Source organism: Apodemus sylvaticus, chromosome 12 (assembly GCF_947179515.1).
Source record: "Apodemus sylvaticus chromosome 12, mApoSyl1.1, whole genome shotgun sequence".
NCBI lineage: Eukaryota > Metazoa > Chordata > Mammalia > Rodentia > Muridae > Apodemus > Apodemus sylvaticus.
In genome coordinates this window covers 58,744,075-58,771,943 of record NC_067483.1, presented here as the reverse complement: position 1 = coordinate 58,771,943, position 27,869 = coordinate 58,744,075, and the positions used below count along the sequence as shown (strand labels likewise).

Here is a 27,869-nt window from a genome sequence, read left to right as displayed (position 1 = left end):
TAAAAGTAATGTGAGCCCAGTCAGAAAATTGGTTTCAAATATTTTTATTAAATTTTTTTTCTTTAAAATAATAAAAACTTAAAAAGCAACGCTCTCACACCAGCCAAGTCAGAAACAGCCAATTTTCTGAATGAAAACAGTGCTTTTTAAATTTTTTTTCTCTCATATCACTAAATTGAAAGAATAAAAAAGGATTGCAGGAACAGAGACTTGGGCCACTGTCCCGATTGCGACAAGAGACCCCTCGCAGTCACCATCTCCTACAGCCACCGGCGTCCGCTTTGTCAGTCACAGACAGCTCCACCCTGTCGGCGACTGTGTCCTCAGGTGTAGGCGGCACCTGCCCTTCTGACTGTCCTCCCGTGTAAGTGGGGGTGCTGTGCTTCAGCAGGATAGATTTAAACTGCATCAGAGGGGCATCAGTACGGACGCCCATTGGGTCAAAGTGAGTTCGGCTTACTCGAAAGCCTGCTTGGGAAAGACAGCATAAAAACTTTTTTAACCTGCAATAGAGAAAGAAAGTCATCAGGCTCTCGGGTGTTACTTGAATTACTAAAGTATGGAGTGACTGCGTTGCGCTGTCCGCCTTACTTTGGCATGTTCATCCCTTTGATGCTATGCCTGTGGATGTTGTAATAAAAGGGAGGGTGGGCAGCGCTGGCGTCCGTCTTCTGCTTCTTGGCTACGTTAACGCTCATCTCATTACTTTTTCTCTTGCCTGGAAGACACACAAAAGCATGCTCTTAACAACTGCAGATGGAATGGATGCTTTTATCATCTTGTCGGCTACACAGTTCTCACTGGCCCTCACTCATGTTATCTGTCCACCTGCTGCTTGGAGAGAACTTCCGTCTGCCCCCTTGAAGCCTCCACTGTTTCCACTTCCTGTGACTTCACTGCACACTGCGGTCCTCACGCTGCCACTCAAGCCTGACAAAGCCTGCCTGCCACTCCTTTTCCTTGTTTCTTGTCTGCAGGTTGTGTCTGTGTAAACTTTCTCCCTAATCACCTTCTACATTCCTAGGGACTGGAGATGCTTTACTGATACATGGTAAGTCTTCAATGAATGTGAAAAACAACAACATAACCACCATATATGAAACTCTCAAGAAAAAACACACACCTTAAAACTATCAAAGTAAAAAAGGAAAAGAGCTCAGTGCTACGAGCACTCATTACTGGAAAGGACTGGGATTCAGTTCTTGGCACCAAAATGGTGGCTCTCGGCTGCTCTTCACTGGTCTCCAAGGGATCCGGTGCCCTCTGCATTCACGTGTGCACGTGCCTTCCTCTATATGTGTAACTAAGAATAAGTACTTATAAACCAAGTCAGCCCCTGCCTCTCCCTCGGTGCAGACTGAGTGGCTATCAATAACCCCAGACAGGAACTGAAGCATACGCAGGTGTGGAGCTCAGCAGACTGATGGAAGTGCGTCTGACCACACGGCCTAGTTCTAACACAGTGCCAAACACGTTACTCCAGTAATAAATCTTTCCAAAAGTATATGTGTGCACATATAGATGTACGAACACAGAAACACGTAAAGTAACTGAGACTTCAAATACTAAAAGGCACTCTGACTGGAACTTTCAGGCCGTTATACTGCGTGTCGACTGGCATAGGTCTGTCCGGGCCAGTGAGCTTGGGACCCTCCTGCCAAGCCCTCTGGTGCTGGCGCTGCAGAGTGTGCCATGCGCCCCAGCTACGGCCGGATTACCCGTAGGTATTATCCTCACATGCTATTTCTGGAGGACAAACACCTGACATCTGCTTAAAATATGTAATTAGAAGGCAAATACAGTATATGGAAAAAGGTTGAACTGTTTCCTTTTTACAATAATATAAAATGGCAACTTGGGACTCCCAAATTAAAATTACCCCAGATAAGTAAAACTTGATTACATTGTTACATGAAATCAATGTGGCACATAGTGAGGAAAATACCCACATGTAGACCAAATTACAAACATGTCGATGAAGAAACCCAACAGAATGCCTTAATACTAACTATTCGAAGCAGCACTGGATGTTCTTTTTGCCTGTGTTGTATTGTCAGTCTTCATATAAACATAAAGGTCTATGGCTATAGAACAACCCACAGAGGTCAGTTTGACTTTCTTAATTTAGACATGAGAGAATCCTTACAGATTTACAATGCCTTAAAACATATTTGTGATTCACCTTCTATTCTTTAAAAGATTTAAGAGATTTCTGCTGAAAATAAAGAAACTGGCCAAGTTTCCAGCACCAGCAGTGAGGCAGAACAGCGCTCTGAGAGCCAGCGTGCCAGGGCTGCTTCGTCAGGCCGCCATTTCCCAGGGCACTGCATTGTTTTCAGGGATATGCTTTCTACCAAATTAGCTAAAGGTGCTAAACAGACATGATTGGTGATTTTTAGTTTTTTTTTTAAAGTATATATATAAAATTTTATTTTTAAGTATATATATTGTTGCCTTTTGAGACAGGGTTTTTCTGTGTAGCCTTGGCTGTCCTGGAACTCACTCTGTAGACCAGGTTGGCCTCAAAGTCAAGAAATCCGCCTGCCTCTGCCTCCTGAGTTCTGGGATTAAAGGTGTGTGCTACTACCGCCCAGTCAAACCATATACTTTTTAACAAGAATTTTAAGTTTCCATTGAAGATAAACATTTAAAGTAAGCATTAGTACTACAATATTGTAATTACAAGCTTTAGTGCTATGTATATTCATTCTGTTTTTAAACCTGTATTTAAGACATATTTAGAACGCACTGATACTTAATAGTTATATATTATAATATATACATACCCTGTGCACTGTAAATATCTATTGTGGTATCATCGGTGGTTTTAACAAATACACCATTTTCTTCTAAAATAAAAAAAAGGGGGGAACATTTATAGATGACATTAACAATTTAATGTTTAAATAAAACTGGAATCCCATCTACATATTTGAATATACAAGAATGATATTTTTTTAACTTTCTGGGCCGCTGAGATAGCTCAGCAGGTATTAGAGCAGAACCCATGTAAAGACAGGACAGAACTGACTGTGAAGTTGTCCTCTGACTTTCATACACACACACACAAACACACACACACACACACACACACACACACACACACACACACACACACTATTTTAGGCTGAGTGTTGGGGGCACACATCTTTAATTTCAGTACATGGAAGGTCCAGGCAGGTGGATCTCTGTGAGGTCCAGGCCAGCTAAGCAAAGGCACACGATACACTCCATGTTTGTGACAGCACACGATTCACTCCATGTTTGTGACAGCACATGATTCACTCCATGTTTGTGACAGCACGAGGCACGAAGGCCAGTCTGCCTTCTCTCAAGAGCCAGGCACGCTGATATTGCCCTAAGGAGTAAAACTGGCTTCACTGAGTGTGAATTCATTTTCTGCACTTCAATGGGTATAAACAAAATTTCTGGCTATACCACTCCTATAATTGCCTACAAATTTTCTTTATAGAAGAGTAGAAAGTTTACTGACAGGATGACAGTGTGTGCCCATCACTTTGGAGGTGAAGGCAGCAATTACAATCAGGAGTTCAAGGCTAGCCTGGGCTATATGTGACCTTGCTTCTGGGGGGAAAAAAAGCACAAATTATGATTAGATTCACTAAGAAGGATTACCTAAAGCATATTATTACATTATTTTCATTATAACATCAAGGATAATCTAACAATCTGAGTTACCTTGCTTGTTGGTATTTGAAGGTGCAGGAACTGAACACTGGCTTTGGGGGGTACACTCTGATTCAAAGATTAATGTCTTTATTAGGGGTTGAATGTCATCCAAACCATGGTGAATAGATTCAAATAGCATCCTTTTGAGGAATCCAGTATTGAAAAGGGAACTTGACCTGGAAAAGAAAAGTTTGAGAAATGTTTATTTTTTTACAAAAATATTTTCCATAGTTATACAACAAAACCATATAACAAATTATGGGATAAAGTAATATTGAATAAATTCAGAAATTTTTGATTTAGTATTATTTATATACTAATTTTTCAATCCTTTTAAAAGTTATTTTAGCTCTATAAATTAAGATTAGCCAAATCTTAATTTAATTCACATTAAAATCATTAAATTCACATAAAATCAACAAGATTTATTGGCTCTCATAAGTTGTAGTGTACTATGAAAAATGGACTGGGTATCTGAGAATATAGTCAAACAGAAAAGACAATGCTGATTGTATAAAGCCTTTAAAACTCTGATTGTAAACAGAACACAATGCCAAGCCCAGTGCTCCCACTGCATACTCGCAGTGATGGCCGCTCTCCACTTTGGTGCCTATGTGAGGACAGCAGTTTAAATATGGTCCAGGACACCACAGCTCTAAACCTGGCACTGAGGAAGCAGAGCCCGGTGGATCTTGGTGACCCAAGGCCAGCCTATTCTACACAGTCTCAGACTAGCTCAGGCTGCACCCTGAGGCTCTGGCTCACAGACTTTGAACAGCACATGCATAGCTGACAAAATGAACTCCAAGACAGAACAGCCTGGATTCCACCCCTGGCTGGCTCCATCCTGGCTCTGCAGGTCGTCTGGAGGAGTAGGGACTCTTCTCCTCCCATGACTGGGGTCTGAGTCTGGAGCTTTATGTACGCAAGACAAGCACCATAGCACCTCATCTGTAGCCTCGGCCATTTTTCTTAACCTCCCTTTCTCTAATAGTTTCTCCAAAACTTTCACTAAGTTGCCCAGGCTGGCCTATTATAGCAGGCCTGGACCTTGTGATCTCTTGCCTCAGGAGTACCTGGAATTACCGGCCTGTGACATCAGACCCCACCTCTCCTTTATTGTAAATAAAACTTACAAACTTGTCATAGGAATGACTAGGTATCATGCTTTGTACAAAGTTTCTACACTGAGTAGTTGCTATAAAATAGTAAACATAAAGGTTAAACAGAATAAATTAAAGGACTTTTTAAAGTATAAAGTGAGTAGTCAGTAAGACACATTGAGGGGATTTAGAGATTATTTCCGCTAAACCACTATGCAGACAGAGACTTGAAACAGGAAGTAATCCCTGGCCTGAGGTGGAGAGGGAAGGGATTCTGGTTGGAGTAAGGCGAGTGAAAAGCCAGGGATTCCAAGATTCTGGCCTAGAAGTTAGAAAAATGAAATTCTGGTTCTGGCTTGCTAATAAGAATCATTATCATGACCATCATTATTTTGGTCAGTCTTAGCAAGCACTTAAAAATGCCATGCCAGAATCTCCTTGCTCGTAAACGGAGGAAGCTGGCTGGCCGAGATCACCCATCCTCTGGAGGCAGCATTCTGTTCTGTAACCAGGGAGCAGGATCACTGAGTGGGAGATGAGAGTTAACAAAGTCCTGGAAGGTAGGCTGCCATCACTCTTCACATGCCTGTAAGAGATAAATCTCATCCTGGTGCACTACAGCGAGCGACGAGGTGGAGACAAGAGATCCCGGGGGCTCCTGGACCCACTAGCCTGGCAGGAGCAGTGGTAAAGGGGGCCAATTTCCACCAAGGCAGAATGTAGCCTGATGCCCGAGGTTGTCCTCAGACTTCCACATGGCACTGTGGCACGTACACACACACACCTGTACTCAGTCACAAAGGTAAAAACACCAAGAACAAAATCCAGCAAGTTTGAGACCAGGACTAAGCTACTGTAGGAGACTCTCAAAATCAAAGGTTTACTGTATTTTTGAATGAGGTGAGATGTGACGTGTGTGTGTGTGTGTGTGTGTGTGTGTGTGTGTGTGTGTGTGGCGGGTGGGGGTATGGCATAGGAATACGGGTACCTATGGAGGCCAGAAAGAGGTGCTGGGTTCCCTGAGGCTGGAGTTACAGGCAGCTGTGAGTCACCTGGCCTGGGTACAGGGAAACAACATCCATCTTCTGTACAAGCTTCCAGAGCTCTTAACTGCTGAGCTATCTCTTCCTCTGAGACACCTTCTTTCAAAAACAAATCCAAACAGCCTCTTTCTTATTATTCAGACACAAGCTGTTGAGTTTGCAGATCCAGCTTGCCTTTCACTCTACCATCTCTTAGACTATTAGAGAGAAATCTGAAAATACGCAGGTTCTTAGAAGGGGAGTCAATGATTTGCTTAGCTTTCAGAGGCTGACAGTGAGTGAGCGAAACTGAAGGCTGTACTTGGGCACTTACCACAGAGGCCCGAGCTCTATGGCTGTCTTGCCAGGCATGCTCCCATGACAGTTACAGGGCAGCTGTCTATATGGGTTTTCTGTAAAAACAAAAGATGTGTTTATATATACAAAGGATACATGACAAATGTACCATAACTTACATTAATAATGACTATATACTGAGGACCTACTATGTACCAGGTACCGTGCTGAGAATTTTATATGTAGTTGAGAACTTTAAGGCTCTTTGACAGTAGGTACTGTTAAAAGCCGCAGTCACAAAGAAGCAGGATGCCCAGCTTTGGGAGGAAATGTTCGTGCTGTTGAGCAGTGGGGAGAGAATTAATTGAAGATGGGATATGTTGAGAAAGGCAGGAGGATTTTTGCTCAGAAGTGTGCCTAGTGCCCCACTGTGAAAGGGGAGGCAATGCTAAGATGGGCCCACAGCTCCAGGGTGTTTGGGCAGACACTAGGTCAGGTGCGAGACACTAGGTCAGGTGAGATACACTAACTAGGTCAGGTGCGAGACACTAGGTCAGGTGTGAGACACTAGGTCAGGTGAGAGACACTAGGTCAGGTGCGAGACACTAGGTCAGGTGCGAGACACTAGGTCAGGTGAGAGACACTAGGTCAGGTGAGAGACACTAGGTCAGGTGAGATACACTAGGTCAGGTGCGAGACACTAGGTCAGGTGTGAGACACTAGGTCAGGTGAGAGACACTAGGTCAGGTGCGAGACACTAGGTGTGAGAGTCCCTTGCACACATGGCAAGAGTTACGGCATCACCTGGAGAGATGATAGTTGGAGAGTCCCAGAGACACAACTCTGAAGCAAAAAAGATCTTTACTGGGATAAAGAAGAAGGGAGGAAAGACCTAAAAGCTTATCTTAAAAGGCTACTGGTGAGTAATACCACTGCCTACTTATTACAAAAGAAATGTCACATGTGTACCGTGATTTAATTCATAAATCAGAATTCAGATCACGAATAGCTAACAGAATTTTTTTTTGTTGAACAGTTTTGATAGTAGATATGATCATTAAAAATAGCAATTACAGTTTGTCAGTGGTGGGGCATACCTTTAATCCCAGCACTTAGGAGGCAGAGGCAGGCAGATGTCTCAGTTTGAGGCCACCTGGTCTAAGGGAGTTCCAGGACAGCCAGGGCTACACAGAGAAACCCTGTTTCTTACAAACAAACAAACAAACAGCAGCATATACTACACAGGTCCAGTTCCATGACTACTACCACCCCTTTCCCTTTTTCAAAACAGAAATGGTATTAATTAGTAATGTTCAACTTCCCACAAAGATGGGGAATACACAGAGAAACCCTGTATTGAAAACCAACCAAATCAAACCAAAACAACAACAAAATAAGAACCTCTTACTAGGCATGGTGATGCATATCTTTAGGCCAGCCTGGTCTACACACGCTTCCCCCCTCAGCGGTTGAGCTGAATTTTCGAACCCCAGTGCTAATCACTAGTTCTCAGCCTTTGAAGTTCCTGGCCCATTTTTCTCCTTAGAACAACACAGCCTCCTGTTTATTTTACCTGTGAGCTGCTAGCTACACCTGAGCTAGCGCGGGGCTGAGTGTTGAAGTACTTCTGATCTGCTGGATGTACCTACTGGTTCCTGAATTAAGAAGGCTACCTGCTGCGCAGTGTAAAACATTGAAGCCAACAGCCATGGAGTTTTGGGGAAAGGACTTGCCCTTAAAAGCCATATATATATAGTGGGACCCTGATTGAACATTACATCTTGAACAGCAATGTTGTCCTGATGTCATTTCTTTTCCACGCCCCCTACCCCCCCAATCCCCAGAATCTCTTACAGGGACCGAGTTCGCAGTAGCTGCTGGCAGCTACATACATAGTGAGTTCCAGGACAGCCAGAGCTACATAATGTAGTGAGACCCTGTCTTGAAAAATCAAAAAGACCCCTTCAACTAAATTCCTCTAACTCCAGGTTATTCCTAGATTGATCACTGACTTTTTTGGAATAGCTTGACAAAATTAATCAGTTCTAGTCTATCTGATATTATCTTGTTACTCAACAAAATAAAATGGCAGGGTACAAGAAACTCGGCTGGTGAACTGGCTGGCTGACTTTTATCCTTAGCATAATAAAATGTCAGGGTTGGGGTGTAGGTCAGTTGGTAGAGGGCTTATAGTTTGTACAAACCCTATGCTCCATCTGAAGCACCTCCGAAAGCAGGCATGGTGGTGTATCTACAAGCTAATCTGGAAGGTAGAAGCAGGAGTGCCAGAAGTTCAAGGCTCAGGCCGGTGAGATGACTGAGAGTAAAGGTGCTTGCCACCTTAGTGACAAGTCTGAGGACAAGTGTTTGTGACCCACAGGCTTGAAGACAGAGCTGACTCCCATAGTTTGCACTCTGATCTTCTCGTGCATGCATGGCAAACTCACATAGATACACAATAAGTACATAAAAACAAAGCAAAATAAAAGCTAAAAAAAGTTCAAGGTCATTACTGGCTGGGATATATGAGACACTGTCAAAAAATAACAGCTACAAAGCTTCAGTTGGTGTGATAGAGGTGTATGAATAGACACCCTTCCATAGAAAATCCAGAAACAAACTCAAGCAGATGTGAGCTTAGTGCAAGACAAAGAAGACATTGTCTAATAGTGGGCAAGTGCTGGGCTAGTAATAAAGCAAGCCCACCCCGGAGGTGCCCAGGAATAGGTATGTCTGCAGACAAAAGCCAGAACATATATAACTTTACCATTAGCAAAATCCAACCAACCAACCAACCAAGCCCCACCCTCCACCCCAGCTAAAGAACCCTAAAACCCAAACTAAAAATAGACAAAGACGCAAAGTGGATCAAGGGAAGAAACCAAACCAACCAACCAAACAAACAAAAGCCTTGCACTTTTTACAGCAGGAGATAAATAACTTTGGAAAGAGTTCTTAAAAATCCACATGCACAGGCTGAAGAGAAACTGCATCAGTTACAAGTACTGGGTTTGAGTCTCAGCACTCACAGAGGCTCACAATTGCCTGTAATTACAGTTCTAGGAGACCCAATGCGTTTCCTGGCCTCGGTCGGTACCAGGCACATACTAAGATATATATATATGCAGACCAAACCCCCATATACATTTAAAAAGAACTAAGAAGTTAATAGACAACAATGGACAAGGCTGTTGTTGGACCCCAAGAAAGCAGACACCCAGTGTTCTAAGAGTTGCAGCTTTTCCTGTGTGTCCTAAGGCCTGGCATACAGCAGGGACTTAATGAATGCTTACTGAATGAATTTTATAACTGGTAGCATTGATATTTAGCCAGAAACATGAAAATAATTTTTAAATAATTTTTAATAGTATAGATACCTCGGTAATCTGGTTGACATTCCTAAAATTACTTGAGAGTGGAAAAACTATGTTATCTCTTGATGTTTCAATAAATGGCTGGGAAGGGCACGTCAGCTCCCCAGCTGCAGTCTTTGAAAGCAGATGCAGTGCGTATAGCTGGGACATGAGGACTCACACACACTCGCTAGCCCATGGGCACAGGGACACAAGGCCCGCGCAGGCAGGAGGAACTTTGGCTTACCTTCCACCATGTTTCCATCCTTCTGAAAAATCCTCTCTTCACACCACTGGCAGTGGATCAGGTACTGGATTTTCTTGGCAGTCTCGTCTGCTGAAGTGGGGCCTCTTAAGACCCTCACGACCACCAACACGAAGTGTTCCAGAGCCACTGCAAACAGCACTTCTATACCTTTGTTGCACCGCGCTGCAGCTCTGTTAAGAAACAAAACAAAACAAAACAAAAAGCTGTTGTGACGGCTCATCATTCCCTATGTACAGCACTGCACCGACAGAGCTAACCTGGATGGCGGACCATGGGTGGGCTGTGGCTTTCAACAGGACTGTGTTCTGTAATCATGATTACTAGTCTGAATTTAGTCTATTTTTTCCTAAAAAAAATCTTCTCCCAAACCATATATATTTATGACCATACTGACCATATGCAGAATTATGCTAGCTGCTGCCTATTTACTGAAAGACAGTCAAAGCCCTTTTCTCTAGTCGTTTTACAGATCCTTTGGATTAAGTTCTATAAGATATATCATCTCCACGTTTGCAAATTCTGTTGCTTACTTAACATTCACTGAAGACCTATGGAGACTAATAACCTATTATGCTGAGGTAAGAATTTCCATCTAAGTGCTACAGAGCTTGTGTTTGCATTAGCAAGTGAATGCGCCGACCATCCATTATTGATACTCGCAATGGTAAATTGCATTATGAAATTTTTGTGGGGCTGGAAAGGTGGCTCAGCATCAAGAGTTCTTGCTGCTCTTGCTGCACCCACATGGCTTACAACTGCCTCGACTGTAACTTCAGTTCCTTTAGTTCAGATCTGATGCCCTCTTCTGACTCTGGCAGGCTCTTGCATGTGGTGAGACACCCCCCTCCTACACACACACACACACACACACACACACACACAAACACACATACACACACACAAATATTAAAAAGTCTTTTCTAGCAGCAAAAATTCCTGTACACAGTAGAAAATAGTCTTTCTCCATTTCAACAGCTCTGCAATCCTAGGGGAACAGAAAGATCCTCCTGTCTTACAGGGTTATTTTCAGACTCAAGTTAGATAAGTTCTGACAAAACACAAGAACAGTAGGCCATCAAAATGGCCCAGTGGGTAAAGGTGGCAACTTCCGGATGACTTAAGTCTGATCTCCAGAGTGCACATGATGGAAGGAGAGAATCAACTATTTCAAGTTATCCTCTGATCTCCACACATGTGCCTATATGAATACACACAAAGTTAATGAATTTATGTTTCAAAAAAAGAAAAATCCATAAAATTAAAACAGTAAATCCAATTAAAGTTATATGTAAGGGACATAGAATTAAAAACTTCATGTGTATTTTGAAAAATAAGCACTCATTCGCAGTATTATTTCTCCAAACTCACGAGCCACACTAGAACACAGTAGGTGCGCCATTGGCAGTTTGGTACCTTGCCACTGCAGCTACAACAATTCTGGCCGCCAACTCCTTGTAATACTCTGTTCGGACAATGTTACATCCGTAGTGACGCCGGGCAACATGCTGTGCCTTGGCATATAAGGAGCTGATGTCTGTAGAAGTCACTGACACTATGCCAAGGTTCCTTACATTTCTGAAGGCTGAGTCGAGGTAGTTCACTGACGTTCCAAAGGGATCCAGGTGTCTAAAACCAGAAAGAAATACTTATATCTAAGATCACATTAGTGATCCGAATTGTAACAATATTACTTCTAGCGATAAAATTTGTGGACTCAAAGTTTGCAATGCAGGTCGGGTGGCAACACGCTTGCAAATCTCAGCACTCAAGAGATGGCGGCAAGAGAATTTCCAGTTTGAGGCCAGCCTGGGCTAATAGGAACTGATTGTCTTAGAAATAGAGAGAAAAAATATACTTTGCAAATTTATTTTAAATACTTAATTAGGTTTTAAAAGTAAGTAATAGAATAGTCTATGGCATGTCAAACACACAGAAATAAATTAGCCTACGAGGAAAAGTTCATTCCCAGAAAGTCTGAAATTTTTCTTATTGGATATCTCAAGGGAAGGCCAAACACTGTATTAAAATAAACCACCACAAATTTCTTTAATTTTAAAGCATCCACCTCAAGCAGATCTGTTTAGTGGGTATTTGACCAATGATCTTCACTTACATAAAATCAAAAGATCTCAGGTGCATCAGCACGTTGGCGTCCATCCTGGTCACCTGGATGTCCCCCAGAGTGTCATCGTGTTCGAGGGCATCACCCTCTTCCTTTTCCTCACTGTCCACCACCACTTTCAACTTGTTTAAGTGGCAGTTTTTCTGAATCAAAGTCACAGAGTTTTCATTCAAGTCATTAATGGTAACTTTGACTGCATTTCCAAGGTGCTTTGCCCACTGTAATCCCATTATTCCTTGGGAGAAACAGGGAAGAAGATGAATCTTTAAATTAAAGAAATTTAAGTTATAATTGACAACTGAAAAGGTGGGTGTCTTATAGGCAACTCACACACACACACACACATTCACACCCTTTCAACTCTCTCTCTCTGTCACACACACACACACACACACACACACACACACACACACACACACACACACTCACCCCCTCTGACTCACATGCACACTTCTCTGTACTGTATGCTAAGAGAGTGCTCTACTCCCTGGAAAGGAAAACGGCAAGTTGAAAGTCTTGCTGCTCAAGGTTACCACCAAACACCACAGAAAAATAGACAATGGTTTCTGCACAAGGCTCTTTTCTCTCTTTTCTTTTTTCTTATCTTTTCTTTCTTTCTTTTTTTATTATTATTTTTAAGGAAGATCATAGAACTGGCTGTCTTGAACTCCTGGCCTTGAACTCAAAGAGATCCACCTGCCTCTGCCTGGCAAGTGCTGGGCTCACAGGCATTTGCCAGCACTCCCAGCTGACCATGAAATCTTGATTCTGTTTCTGCCAGCGTGGGCTAAGTTGGCAATTCTAGGCCAGCCGACCTACAGAGGGAGACTGAGTCCTAGAAAGTCAAAACCAAAATAGTCTTAGGGCTGAAGCCCAGGCAATGAGATCTAAGCAGGGACAAGCCGTGCCTGGAAACCAACCTGAATTTGGGTCCCAGAAACCACGGTGCAGTAAGGGAGCCAACTCTCACAAGTTGTCTTCTGACCCACACACACGCACACACTCTCTCATAATAATCAGAAATACAAAAAAACAGTTATCAGTTATTACCTGATTACAGTGAAAAACATTCTTCAGGAAAAATGTTCTGGCTAGGTGTGATGGCGCATACCTTTAATCCCAGCACTTGAGGGGCAGAGGCAGGCAGATCTCTGAGAGTTCAAGGCTAGCTTGGGCTTTCACCCTGTTTAAAAAAAAAAAAAAAACAACACATTTTTTTCCTTCCTCCCAGACATGGTTAAGCATATGCCTGTAATCCCAGTACTTGGGAGGTAGAGGCAGAAGAATCATTCATATTCATACAGCCAGTTCAAGGCCCGCCTGAGCCACATGAGAATCAGAGCAACTGGGAAAAATACAGGCTATAGGAGTATGTCACAGAAGCCATGGTGAGACACTAAGAATCCAGATGGCCAGCACCTACATGCCAGAAAACCGATTGTGTCAAAAAGAAGAGGCAGGTGGAATTTAGCATCTCTGTGAGTATGAGGCCAGCCTTGGGTACATAGAGAGTTCCAGATCAGCCAAGTCTACACAGTAAGACTGTCTCAAAAGAACACAACAACAAAAAGAAGAAACAATGAATTAGATTTGAAACAATGAAAACACATACACTTTGGATTATAATTTGAATTTTTAAAAATGTTTAAATATCTAAACATTGTTGATATTAATGAATTAGTCTTCACTTTCTAGATATAATAATGTTACTATAGCTTTTCTTAAAAAAAAAAATTCTTTGTAGCTGAGTATGAAGAGTTGTACTCTCAGCGTGTGTGTGTGTGTGTGTGTGTGTGTGTGTGTGTGTGTGTAAATCAGGAGTTTAAGGAGTCCAAAGCCAGACACACATTGATACTTTGTCTCAGTGGGGAAAAGCTTTATTTTATAAGAAATCCAACTTAATTATTTACAGAAAATAATATGTACAAGGTTTGTTTTAAATTAATGGTACTAAAGAGACTAATGTATGAAATCTGATGAAATCTGAACTGTGGACATAGTGATAAAACAAGACTGAACATGAGTGAATTATTTCTGAAGTGACACACAGGAAGGAATTCATTCCTTATACTCTTTACTTTGGTATAGAATCTTTTTGAATTTTTTCATAAAAAATTGGAAAATTTTACCTTAGATCTTATTTATTTTTTTTTAAGATATGAAAATCTTTTTTCCTTTTTTGGAATTTTTTTTGAGTCAGGGACTCACTCTGTAGCTCTGGCCATCCTGGAACTTACTATGTAGGCCAGGCTGGCCTTAGACTCAGAGACCCGCCCGCCTCTGCCTCCTGAGTGCTGGGAGTACAGCACCCACGATGTATGGCTCACGAGAATATTTTGCTAGACGTGATATCCTTATAAGTTTTCTTTTCTTTTCTTTTGATTTGGTTTTTTCGAGACAGGGTTTCTCTATGTAGCTGTGGCTGTCCTGGAACTCACTCTACACCAGGCTGGCCTTGAACTTAGAGACTCGTCTGCCTCTGCTTTCTGAGTGCTGGGGTTACAGGCATGCACCACCACACCTGGCTAAGTCATTTATTTTTCCCTTGTGACTGGGTGGCATTTTCATTTGCCTGTCTTCAAATTCACTATTAATCCTTTTTTTTCCTGGTTTTTTGGATTTGGTTTTTTTTTTGAGACAGGGTTTCTCTGTATAGCCCTGGCTGTCCTGGAACTCACTCTGTAGACCAGGCTGGCCTCGAACTCAGAAATCCGCCTGCCTCTGCCTCCCAAGTGCTGGGATTACAGGCGTGCGCCACCACCGCCCGGCTCCTTATAAGTTTTCTAAGAAAAGGCATTATTAGGGACTGGAAAGACGGCTTCTAAGTTAAGAACAATCTGCGTTTCCAGAGGACTTGGGCTAAATTCTGAGCACCCACACTGAGCTCCTAGTCATCTCTAACTTCAATTCCAGAAGATCTGATGCCCCTTCTGGCCTCTGACGGTACTGCATTTGATACCCAGACATCCATGCAGTCAAAATACACATAAAAATAAATTTGAAAAATACAAACTCATTTTTTTTTACTCACCAGTGGCTCCAAAGGCATCTAAACACTCCAAAGGTTTTCGTTCCTCAGCCAAAGCAGCCAACGTGCAGAATATTATCTGACTAGAAAGAAGGGAGAATCTGGAGTAACTTTTTATCTTTGCAGAATTTTGAACATACTTATCTACTTAAAATATACTTAATATATTAAATTAATAGTTTAAGACCTGTAAGTTTTGTTAAGTTAAACTATGAATCTAACTGACTTCAATTTAACAAGCATCCATTTGTATAATAAAACGTATCCACTGATCTGTGCAGTTTAATTATATAAAGTTGAGCCTCTTTTAGTCTCTGACTGAAAAACTGGGTTGGTAGAAAAAAAAAACATTTTGAGAAAATGTTAAAATAGATTATTTTAATATTAATACATGTGAACACAGGAGTTACCAGAGATATATCTGAAAATTCTATCCCTATTTTCAATCTATCTTACCGATTTAGTTTCATTTTAGGATTAAAATATGAGTCTGTTTTCTGAGGTATAGAGTAATTAGGAAAAACTTGTATATCTGTGTCTGTCTCCTTCAAAATTTCATTAGATGATTTGGCAGTAGAAGCTAAAATGGAAGAAAAAGAAGATTATTACAAGGTAACTGACAATAATGCTAAATACCTAACATAATATATTTTAAAAAGAAAACTTATATTATCTGTATCAGTATGATAAGACCCAAAACCATTAGACAGCACTAGATCCTAAAATATTTTTATGATTCATTAAGTACTACATTATGCTATCACAGGTTGGCCACAGAGTATCTTGTAATATTATAGAAATTGAGTATTTATATGCTTGCTTTCTGTTAGCTGAATAATAATATCATTTTCTGATCATATAGAACTTCAGAACAGCCTTGGGAGTCAACCTTGTGGATCCCGGGAGTGTGGCTCACAGGCACACATAGAAGAACCCAGTAAGCAACCTCGTGGATCCCACTTTCCCGTTAAGTATAATTTTAAAGTAAGCATTGCATTCAAATGGCTATTAAGAACCAATAAGAACGCTTTATATTTAGTATACATTATAATCCTTTAGCTACAAACTCAAATGGAATACTGGTGTGAAAACATACGCACATAATGTCTTAAATATTCAAGACATAAGACATATAATTTGGAAAAATAATTATATAATTATATTATTTGTTTATCTGTCTAAAAAGAATCCCTGGCCATTCTGTGTAAGGCCTAGCTATGAGCATGTCGATGCGACCACTTTGCTCACCTGCAGTGCACCTGGATTTGGTTTCTCCTTTATTCACATGGCGCCTGACGTGTCCCAGCATGTCAGTCCTTCTGGCGATCGTTGCTGCACAGATGATGCAGTGATAATGGGCGCCCAATTTGCTGGATATCTATCAACCAGAGCATCTGACTTAAACAGTGACCAAGGCAACAAAATGCAAGTTTCAAGCTGCACTATGTTAGTGAATTGGATTTAACAGTATTAAAGGTGAAGTTAATTTCCTGAAGTATCTTTGGAAGGATAACTTCACCTGTGATACTTATATATACTTTGTTACTGCGGGCCACAAATTAGCTTACCTAGTTTTTCCATTCTTTCTCTTTAGTAAATCAGTGCACTGTTATTTTATACAAGCCACACTTATTGATGGGATGATGTTAGCAGCCCTGCTACTCCTAAGTTTAGTTGTCTTAGAAACTGTTTTAGCATCACTAAAACAGGATGTATTCACTGTATTTTAGTTATGCCTATAGAACAAAGTTCAGTGCTGCATACTGAGATACCACCTCCAAAACCAAGAGTCAAACCAAAGAAACCACCTCAGACTGTTTAAAGTTAAATTTAAAAGAACAGAGGGAAAGAGAACATAAAACTGAAAAATGAAGGTAGCTCTCAGATATCAGAAAGGCCTTAATCAAAATTTAGTACCAAAGTAAAAATCTACTTAAAATTGTCATATTAATGGATAATTTTCATTTTGAGCAGATAATAATTCATGTAACTGCAATAAAGAACTATAAAAGGAGGGCTGGAGAGGTGGCTTAGCAGGTAAAGCAGTGGCTGCGGCAGCCAGGTTTGGCTCCCAGCACCCATGGCAGCCTACAACCATCTGTTACTCCAGTTCCAGGGATCTGATGCCCTCTTCAGACCTCAGTGGGCACTGGGCACGGAAGGGATACACAGACATGCAGGCAGGCGAAACAGCAATACACATAAAATAGAGTGAAAAAGAAAAAGAGAAGCTCACATTTTTCTGTGCATTTTGCATTATTCCTTCATAATCATGGGAAGCACCGAGATAAGTATTGGAAAGGGAGCTGGGGGCTACGGTGTAACCCAGCCGATAGAGAACTTTGTGCGCATGCACGAAGCCCCGGGTCTGATGCCCAATGCTGTAGGGCAGGAGGGTGGGGCCACGGTCATCCTCAGCTACAGAGAGTCTGAGGTTCCACATGAGTGACAGAAAGAGTAGAAACCATGTTAAACATGTACATTTTAATTTTAAATCAAGAATAGATTCTTGGCCTTTGGCAAAGCATAGGTTTAAATAAAAGCTGTGCTCTCTTTAAAGTCAACTGAATTCGGAGGTAAGGATCTACCGTCTGGTTACCTGTTCTCCAACAATGGTTGGCTTCACTGGCCGGCAGGCTAGGTGACAGATGCACATCCTGTAGCCTGGAACGGAAACGGCCAGCGGGTTACTACCACTCACTACACGGCCTGCTGCACCGAAAGCTGCAATATACTTCTACTTTTCTAAGAATAATTAGGGTCACCAGGTGTGTGGGCACATGCCCTTTACGCCAGCGTTCAGGAAGCAGAGGCAGGTAGGTAGGTGCACTTCTGTGAGTTCGAGGCCAGCCTGATCTACATAGTGAGTTCCAGGTCAGCCAGGGCTATATAATGAAACCCTGTCTCAAAAAGAAAAAGAAAAAAAGAATAATTAGGATTATTATTCCATGTATAACATTATAATTACTTGAAGAGCATTTGTTTTATAAATGAGACATATATATCAATATAAACAAATAGAAGACCTGTGTTCACATTGTAGCCTTGTTGAGAGGGCTTGTTCTTTAAGTCGTTTAGCTTCCTCAACCTCATTTTCTTTGCTTCATGCTTTTTCACTAACCATACCAGATAATCTTGCTTTTTCTGCCACCTTTAAAGTTTGTTTATTTGTTTGATTTTTTTTTTTTTTTTTTTTTGGATTTTTGGATTTGGTTTTTTTTGAGACAGGGTTTCTCTGTATAGCCCTGGCTGTCCTGGAACTCACTCTGTAGACCAGGCTGGCCTCGAACTCAGAAATCCGCCTGCCTCTGCCTCCGAGGGTGCTGGGATTACAGGCGTGCGCCACCACTGCCTGGCTAAATTTGTTTATTTTTGAATTTATTATTCTTAGTTTTGGGTGTTGGCTATGACAAAAACTATCCTACCTTGTCCCCACCTCTCTTCTGCTGATCCTGTTGGTATTCTGTCTAAGTTCCACCCCACACCTACCTGGCAATAGCCAGGTATTCCCCCGCCCCATAGATCTGGCCCACTATAAAAGGGGCTACTTGCCCCTCCTCTCCCTCTTTGCTCCCTCCGCTCTCCCACATCCTCTCACCTCTCTGCCCCTTCAGCTCTCCTCCCCCCTCTCCACGTGGTCATGGCCAGCCTCCACTTCTCTTCTCTCTCTCTTCTCTCTATCTTTCTCTCTCTCTTCTCTCTCTTTCCTTCTCTCTCTCTGCCTTTCTCTACCACTAACTCTCATCCCATACTCTGAATAAACTCTATTCTATACATGCCTGTGTGTGTGTGGTCCCTCAGGGGGAAGAGGTGCCTGGACAGGGGCCTGCCTGGGCACCCCCTTCTCCCACACTGCCGTGCCACAATTCCTTAACCCCCCAATTCTCTCTTTTTTAAGCCCTCTCAGATCCCCCGGCCTCTTCCCAACTAGACCCGCTCCTACTTCCAAGTCTTTTTGAAAGAAGAATTATGATCTGGTAAGTTTCATTGTTATTTATAAAATAAGAGTGTAGGTAAGGGTTTGCTTTCAGAAGCATAGGCACCGTACTAGTGGTTAAATTACTAAAGAAGATATCTCTTCCATCCCAGGTAACCATTAACTCAGTGAGACAATATTGACTGGTCTACATAGTCAACAATCTCACGTAACTATATACCAGTGTGTATGGGTACACACGTATAAGAGTATGTATGTGTTTCTGTATCTATTTCCCTACATATTTAGGCATTAGATTGGTATTCAGAGGTTTTTGAGGGGATGACTTCCAGTTTTATACAAATGAAATATTAAAATATCTGCCCCAGATGGCCATTTTCATTAGTAGCTGTTTATGTATTAGTAGCTGACTAGTTTATGTCAACCTAAAAGTCATTTTGGAAGAGGGAACTACAAATGAGAAAATGCTCTCACTGGACTGGCCTATGGGCTAGCTTGAAGTGGTTGACTGTGGGTGGTACCTGGTAGTGGAGAGCTTTTTGGGGCCACTTGGCAGGGATCTGACCTTGGGTCAGGACAAGGAAATGGGCTTCGGGCAGGAATCTGACACTGGGATGGCCCATGAAAAGGAAGTAAGCTCAGGCAGGAATCTTAATTTTAGCCTAGAACAAAGAAGTAGGCTTCAGGCATGAATTATGACTTTGGGCTAGGACAGGGAAGTAGGCTCAGATATCTTGGTCATCCTGATAAGCCCTTAGAAAGAAACAGTGATCGCCAGCCAATGATGCCAGTGATTATTGCCTTGCTTGTTCCTAGACTATTGTGTTTATAGTACAGCTAGACCTTATTACCAGTATGTAATTAAAATGGTTTAAAAGCAGAAAACTCTTGTGTTTCTGCCCCGACTTCCCTGATGGACTACAAGTTGTAATATGAAAAAAACCCTCTTTCCTCTCCAAGTTGCTTTTGGTCAATGGTGTTTTATCACAGCAACAGAATCTTAACTAAGACTGTAGTTTACTGTGGAAATAAAAACTTTGAGGTTTGGTACAATATATAGAATGTATTCTTTTTAGTGGCCGCATTTTCTCTCTCTCTCTCTCTCTCTTACACACACACACACACACACACACACACACACACACACACACACATCTCAGTGTAGTCAATATTCCTTTTAATTCTGAGTTTTTGTCACAAAGAATACGGTGCAATGACTATCCTCACACATCTCTCTATCACTGGTTCTACTCTTGTCTATTGGTTATTTTATTGGTAAGACACTTATGTCTTGATACCATGAGGAATTAATGTATGTATTTTAAAAAGTAATAGATGTCTTATCATTTCTTGAAGAAACTATGATACTTTGCTGCCTCAGAATCTAGTTTCTCAATGTTATGGGGTTTTCATCTTTCTTTTTTTTTCTTTTTCTTATGATACTACTTGTTATAAACTTTTTCCTTCAAATTATATCATTTTTGTCACTGTAATTATTTTTAATAATTTCTACTTATCTAGTATAAAGACTGTAATATCTACATATTTGTCTTATATTTTATCAAAATGCTGAAATTTTCAACTATTGACTTTTTTCTAATATTAATATCAATTTTTAAAATTTTCTTGCTTTTCTGCAATTACTTTGTCTTTAAAATTATAGGTGAAATAGTAGCTGTTCTACAAGAGGAAAAGAAACTTACTAAAACACTGTTAAATAAGCAACAGGGATTCCCAGGTCAGAGTTCCCAATATATCACAGACACAGACTGCTAATAAATGTCGATTGAACTAAACGTCATGTGTTTACTGCTTATACTTACTGTACGCTGTCTTTTATCAAATACATTGAGTGGGGACATTAAATCATAATATAAAGTGAAAATCCTTGACTATGCTTACAATAAAATCCCAAAGCTGGTACCGAATGTTCAATTTCATGCACATTACTCATAGGTAAGCAGAAAAGTACGAACCTTCAAATTCAACTGAGATTTTCCAATGTAAGTTCTGAAGGTGTCGGCGAAGCTTGTGGCCGCTGTAAGCTCTGAACTTTTCCTTAGGACACAGTGGGCAAGCCTGACTGTTTTCTTAAAAAGAAGAAAAAGCACAGACCATCAGCTGTAATGCCCGGATCAGCTACAAAGTAGCAGGGAGAGCCCCTCCCCGTGCACTCACCATCCCTTCCTTAGATAAAGAGGAAAATAAATTTGTTTCTGATCTTGGGTATCCTTCCTAAGAACTGCAGTATTTAAACAATGACTATTTTTAGCTTTGAAGCTCTGCGATCTGTGGCTAGCTGATGGTGGTTGTTGCCAGTAGGAACAGAGAAGTTGAAAAAGCGAAATTCCCTTCAGCTAAACTTTTGCCAGAGAGAGCAGCACTCAGTACCTTAGAATAGGAAGCCAGCAGCGATGTGGCATTTCTAGGAGGGCGGGCTGGGGAAGATGCCTGAGCATCTGCTGTGCTAGTTCCCTACTAGTCTGGCAGTGGCAGTTGCGGCCAAAAGACTAGGTAAGAAAGACCGAAGACAACACATTTAACAAATTTAATGCATTGCTATTCTGAGACCAGGGACCTGGTAAAACCACCATAACCTGAATTTCACTATATTACTACATTTATGTTTTCCCTTATTGACCCACAGACTGCTTGCTGCCCCGCCCTCACCAATAAGCAGGTAAATAAGAATTAAAGCTACAAATTTAAGCTTAAAGCAACAAAATATACAGAAATAACAAATCAATAATGACATATATATATATTACATATATAATATATATATATATTTTGGTTTTTTGGATTTATTTTTTTCGAGACAGGGTTTCTCTGTATAGCCCTGGCTGTCCTGGAACTCACTCTGTAGACCAGGCTGGCCTCGAACTCAAAAATCTGCCTGCCTCTGCCTCCCAGAGTACTGGGATTACAGGCGTGCGCCACCACCGCCCGGCAATAATGATATTTTTAACTCAACAAATAAATATCTTGCACATGTAGAATAATGCAAGAATAGGTGTAATTAATTTTTGTATAGACATTGATAATTTTAAACAAACATGAACACTAAGCAAAATGGCACTCACTAAGTAAAGCCTTGGCTGGAAACTCACATGGAAGGAAAGAACTGACTGACGTGCACGGTGTGGCATGCTCTTTCCACCAAATAAATAAAATATTAAAAAAAGAGGAAAAGGACAGGAGGGAGGGCGGGGCGGAAGGAGTGGGGGGGGGAGGAGCAGGTCAGAGGCAGGATGGTGGAGCACTGACAACACAGAACTTTTGTGCTGACTATGTTGCCTCCCTTTTACATCAGGGAATTTGAACTTCCGATGTTACTTATTTTTAAATGCTCATGTTTTGCCTGCATGGATGTCTGTGTGCTGTGGAAGTGCCTGGTGCCTACACTGGCTATAGAGGAGGGAGCTAGATTACCTGGGACTGGAGTTACACATGGCTGTGACCCACCATGTGGGTGCTGGGAATAGAACCTATGTCCTCTGAATGAGCAGCCAGAGCTCTAAACCGCTGAGCTACCGCTCCAGTCCCAGCAATGTTCTATAAAACACTGTCTTAGGATGTCCAAAACTTGTTAATTCAATTACCACCTTAGAGAAACACAGTCCTTAACCATGAATGGTTAGCTCCTCAAGTAGTTTATTTTACTACTGTTCAACTTCAATGGAAATAAATTTATTCCTAACAAATTGTTTTCATGAGCTGAAAAAATGATGACTTATTAGAAGTTAAGTGAATGTCTCAAAATAAAAATAAAAAACAGAACAATGACAACAAAAAGATATGACACCTTGTCTAAAGACATCAAAAAGGACAAAATAGAAATTCAGTATGTATGTGTGTGTGTGTGTAAGCATTCTGCTTGTACCTGTGTGGGTATGTGTCTGTGGCCCCAAACATGGAAATACCTGTACCCAGATTATCTGAGTTCAAAGAACTGGCAGAGTCACCATCTCCTTCAGTCCCAAATGCTAACTTCTCCAGATCAGCAAGCCGCCTTTGAATTGAGATGTGTCTCTCTGAAAAGAAAAAAAAAAATTTAAGGGTCAGAAAACTGTTTTAGCAATTTTCCCCATTCCATTGCCAGTTCCTCACACCATGCCTTTGTTTCAGAGCCTAGGACCTCATCGGGACTGCTACAGTTCCGTTTAGAAAATGGCAAGTGTACCTCAGAATGCACAAAGTTAGAGAAAAACCCTACTGTGTACCTTTCAGCTTTCATAGTTTATTGAGTCAAGGTAATTCCAGGGAGAATGCATCTAGCCTGGGAGCTGGAGGTGCAGCTCAGTGGGTAGAATGCTTCCAACATCCAGGAAGCTGGGTCTGAACCCAAGGACCACAGAAATCAATCGGGCATGATGGTGCACACCTGTGATCTTAGCACACAGATATAGAGGTTGGAGGGCCTGAGAGAAACGAGACCATGTCAAAATAACAACGCAAAAGAATTTCTGTCCAGTACAAGATAATTTGAGAGTTATAATGCACGTTTTGTGTCTTCAAAGAACTATATCACAAGCGAGCAATTAACATTCTAATTTTTAACGGTAAGAGTAGGTAAAAATAAATGAGTATCAGATGTAAAGGTAGCATGATACCAAGGAAAGACCAGTTAATTCTAACAAGTGGCTGAGAACCTTACTTGCTCTAAGCGTTAACAGATCATGAATACAATTTCATGACTTAGGTTATGAACAGAAATTCAGTTAAGTAGACTTGGTGACTAACCTTACAAATCCAAAAGTAACCTCAGGAACAAGAAGTCTGTGGTATAAAATTTCCAAGAACCACAGCCCTTTGTCTATAATGTAATACATTAGTGGGTGGGTAGGCTGAGTGGAAAACACACAAGTAAGGCCTTAGTCAAAGTGGTAAAGGATTCTGTTCAGGTTAGCTCATTCTTCGGGGAATGGTAAGTCATTTCAGGTTTGGAGGGAGTAAATGATTTAAATGTGGATGATTCGGGGAAGCATCTGGTAGCTGTAGCAGCAATCAGGAAGATGACAAGTTGGTCCCGGAAAGGTATAGGAGAAAAAGTGGGGAAAAAAGGAAGAGAATTTGGGCGATGAGAGGTATGGTAGGAGGCACAGTAAAGATGGCCTCTGAGTTTATGTGGCTGCGAGTAACAGTGCCATCAGCCAGAGAAGGGACTTTTCTGGTAGGAGGGTAGAGGATAAGAAAAAAGGAAATTTGGTTTTCAACATGGCATGTTTTATGTACTACTCAAAGTAATGGCGTCCAATAGGCAGTTGGAGTTTTGTGTCTGGAGCTCAGGAATGAATGAATGAATGAAAGAATGGGCAGAAGAACCAAGGAGACAGAGAAGCTAAAGGAGAATAATATGTAAAAGAAATACACAAAACAGAGTATTACAGCTGGAAAGATTAAGACTACTGTATTTGGTAGTCTCCTGTGATCTTTTGTTTGTTTGTTTGTTTTGTTTTAAAACAGAGTTTCTCTATGTAGCCCTGGATGTTCTAGAACTTGGTTCTATAGACCAAACTGGTCTAGAAATCTGAGATCCACCTACGTCTGCCTCCTGGCATCAAAGGTGTGCGTCACCACTGTCCAGCTTCCTGTGATCTTTAAAACCTGCAGAGAATAGATGACCAAATGGAAAGAAAACACAGAAAACCAGTGTGGTTGTTTTTCAAACATTTTAGTAGTGCAGAAAAGGAGACAGATGGAATTGCAATTTGTTTCTTCTAAGGATGATGAGTTCTGAATGCACCTGCATCCCAAAGGAAAGGAGTGTTTACAAAGCGGGTATCGGAATGCATAAGACCAGGTGATGCCAACGCACATGCAAGTATCTCCAAAGAGAAAGAGATAACGGAATGAGTCTCACGGCTCAGTCAACAAGCTCAGTAATTTAAATCCTAAAGAATTCAAATTCAATTTTTGATGCTGCACAGTTCGCGCCTCTCCCACTCATTCTCAGTCCCCTCATCCACGCGTGTGTACAATCTTTGCCCCCTTTTGCCTTTCTTACTGTGAACAATACAAGGGCAGCAGCTGTGCTTGATTCATCTCTCCGGTGACTAAGGGTCAAGTTCAGGAAGTGGGACTCAGCAGCCACTGTGGACAGTTAACTAGTTTTTTAAAAACCATTTGACTTTTTGAATGTAGAAGCACATTTTTATCACTAAGTCTTGGATCTAACATCATCAGACATTTCTGCTCAAAGGATAGTTTTCTAAGCAAAAGCAAAGAGTGACCAACATCATTGTATTACTGCCTTTATACACTTTTCTTTCTTGAGATAGGAGCTCACTATAGAGCTAAGACTCTTCTGGAACTCACTATGTAGCCCATGCTGGCTTCAAACTCATGATCCTCCTACCTCAGGCTCTCAAATGCTGGAATTACAGGTATGAGCCACTATGCTTGCTTGACTAGCTTCATATACTGGGCCTTGTTCAAAAAGTTACAATAAAATAGAGGCCCCCAAAAATTATCTTTTAGTTTTTAGCTCTAATAGTAACGGTCCAAAAATAATTCATTTATACAAACTCAACCACATTTGAAATTGCAAAAGGTAGCCGGGCGGTGGTGGTGCACACCTGTAATCCCAGCACTCTGGAAGGCAGGGGTAGGCAGATTTCTCAGTTCGAGGCCAGCCTGGTCTACAGAGTGAGTTCCAGGACAGCCAAGGCTATACAAAGAAATCCAGTCTCAAAAAAAAAAAAAAAAAATCGCCAAAGGTTCTGCTTCATAGTTCAGACACATATGTGCAACAGGATACATAATGCTGCATAAGCTTATGTCTACTGGATTATTCTGTTAGGTAGTGCAATATAAGAGGAGGAAAGTTAGAAAAGGAAAACTGAAAATGATCTACTATTGAAGGAAGATTTCAAAACCTGTCTGAAAACTCTTTTTAGATCTGTGTAATCCTTTCTGGTTCAACATGGTAGTATTCCGTATTTAGACAGTTACCGTTTTTAAAAATAACATACTCATAATCAAGAAAGTAAACTTGTTGAGTCAGATGAACACAATATACTTCTAGAAGGTTCTTTCACATCTTCTTCCATTACCTTTTCCTCAATTTTCATCTCTAATTTAGAATCACCATCTTCATCTTGCCTAGCTGCTATGACTGACTAACTGCTTCATCTTGCCTAGCTGCTAAGGACTAACTAGATCTGAAAATACATTTTCAAAATGATTAGTGTGTTTACACGTTTTGACAGCACACATCCTTCACACTACAAATTTGTAAGTTTAAGCACATATAATCAAATGTTTCCAACCCTCTTCCCCTAACACTGGGACAGACTTTTGAGACAAAGTCTCCCTAGGTAGCTCAGGTTGATCTTTTAAGTTACCAGGCCTCCTGCCTGAATCTCTGGAGTGTTAGAATTACAGGCATACCTATCATGTGGAGTCACTATGCCCTATTGGACATTTTAAAGTATTAAAATGGTGAGGAAATGAAGAAGCAGTTCTCAAACTGCTTAACTACTTCTGACTTAAACATAATCAGGAGGCCAGTGGCTACTCCCTTAGTGTAAAAGTCACAATCCATCAGGTTGTAGGTAAAGAGAGAAAAGGCTTTGTTTTGCACTAAAAGCTGTGACCCCCAAATGATGAGGAGCCTACTGCCTGATTTTTGTTCTTCCTATGATCAATCCTGCTGCTCTTAAATGTGGTTTTACAACTGCAAAATAATCCTTTTAGATTATGACCGTTTTATGTACTTCTAACCCCCAACTGGCCTTGAAATAGTAAATATGAATTAATTTCTCATATGTGATAATTCAGAAGGAGTATAAAGACCACAGATTTATTTAAAGAACTCGTTGAATTTTTCTTAGGGCCACTGTACAAAAGGTTAAGATCCTTAAAGTGCTAATAATTATTAGTCTTATGTTTCCTATATGAACCGATAAGCCACCACTCAGAACACGTATAAACACATTCAGAGGATAAAAATATTGAGTTTTCATGATCGTCTTCCTTTGGAATGAAGTACAATGCTCAACTGGCAGATTCCTCTCCATACAAGACATGGGGTTTCTATTCTCAGGAGCAAAACATCACAGCAAGGATACAAATCCATCAGTGTGTGTTTAAGTCCTGACTGAAAATTTCGTTTCTAAATCTTGACATGATCTACCTTAGTCCCTCCATTACTGTAACAACGCGGAAAGTTTTTAAACTACTAAACACACTAACGGACACAACCACTAATTTCATTGTTTATTTTTATCTGCCTCACGCCTGGCCTTCACATATCCTTCATGATGATATCCTCGATGTTTATGGGAAGTATCCTTTTTCATTCCATACTTTTACCTGCCGCTCTGGTCCTTCCCCTCCCCCCGCCCCCGTTTTCCTAAATTTGCCTTTCCACATCAACCCCCTCCCCCCAGGAGAAGGGTCTCCCCTATTCCCCAGCGAGGAATGGTTTCTCGCTTCTCTGCGGCAGAGAGATCAGGCCGTCTGCACTTACTGCTTTCAGCCTCCTCGGGGACAGAGGCTAGGGACGGGGACAGGGCCGGAGCCGGGGCCGGGGCAAGGGCTGGGGCTGGATCCGAGTCCGGCGTCGGAGCCGAGTCCAGAGCCGTATCTGCGGCCGGAGCTGCGACCGGAGCCGAATCCGGGGCCGGGGTCGGGACCCTGACCTGGGCCTCCTCCTTCTCCTGGGGTAGCAGCTCCTCCTCCGCCATATTCTCCATAGTTACGGCCTCCGTGCCAGGGGACGCGGAGGGGATTCGCGGCGGAGTGGGTTAATGGACGTTAATGCGCACAGGGCTGGATCCAAGGGCGGGGAAGCAATTGGGAAGGCTGTTCGCGTGCCACAGACAAACGGCGAAGCGCCAGTGATCCAACCCTGTCAGCAGAAAAACTGAAAGCCAGAGGCAGCGGTTCGACCCTTCGCCGGCTTCCCCTTCCCCGAGGCGTTACGACGCCACCACAGACTGCGCAGAAGCGTGTCGCGGACAGTGTCCAATGAGGAGAAAGAGTTCCGTTTCCTCGGTACGTCTCTGCAGCACTGGCTGCCACCGGACCGATATAAGACTACAAC

At 41.6% G+C, this 27,869-nt stretch overlaps 1 protein-coding gene across 4 annotated transcripts; it reads right to left on the bottom strand.

Moving 5' to 3' along the window:
- Positions 1 to 27: 27 nt before the first annotated feature.
- Positions 28 to 27,780, bottom strand: Trmt1l (tRNA methyltransferase 1 like). 4 transcript variants are annotated; one of them, XM_052200305.1, is made up of 15 exons: positions 27,294 to 27,779; positions 22,744 to 22,854; positions 20,797 to 20,910; positions 17,483 to 17,547; positions 16,132 to 16,261; positions 15,340 to 15,463; positions 14,887 to 14,966; positions 11,847 to 12,090; positions 11,147 to 11,359; positions 9,713 to 9,903; positions 6,150 to 6,228; positions 3,700 to 3,866; positions 2,787 to 2,849; positions 592 to 718; positions 28 to 503 (listed from the first exon to the last, which is right to left on the bottom strand). In XM_052200305.1, the coding sequence occupies exons 1-15, from the start codon at positions 27,517 to 27,519 to the stop codon at positions 251 to 253; spliced, it is 2,187 nt and encodes a 728-aa protein (XP_052056265.1). In that variant the 5' UTR covers positions 27,520 to 27,779; the 3' UTR covers positions 28 to 250. The 4 variants fall into 4 exon arrangements, with proteins under 4 accessions (XP_052056265.1, XP_052056266.1, XP_052056267.1 ...); XM_052200306.1 differs by having other exon boundaries at positions 22,750 to 22,854; XM_052200307.1 differs by lacking the exon at positions 2,787 to 2,849 and having other exon boundaries at positions 27,294 to 27,780.
- Positions 27,781 to 27,869: the final 89 nt, after the last annotated feature.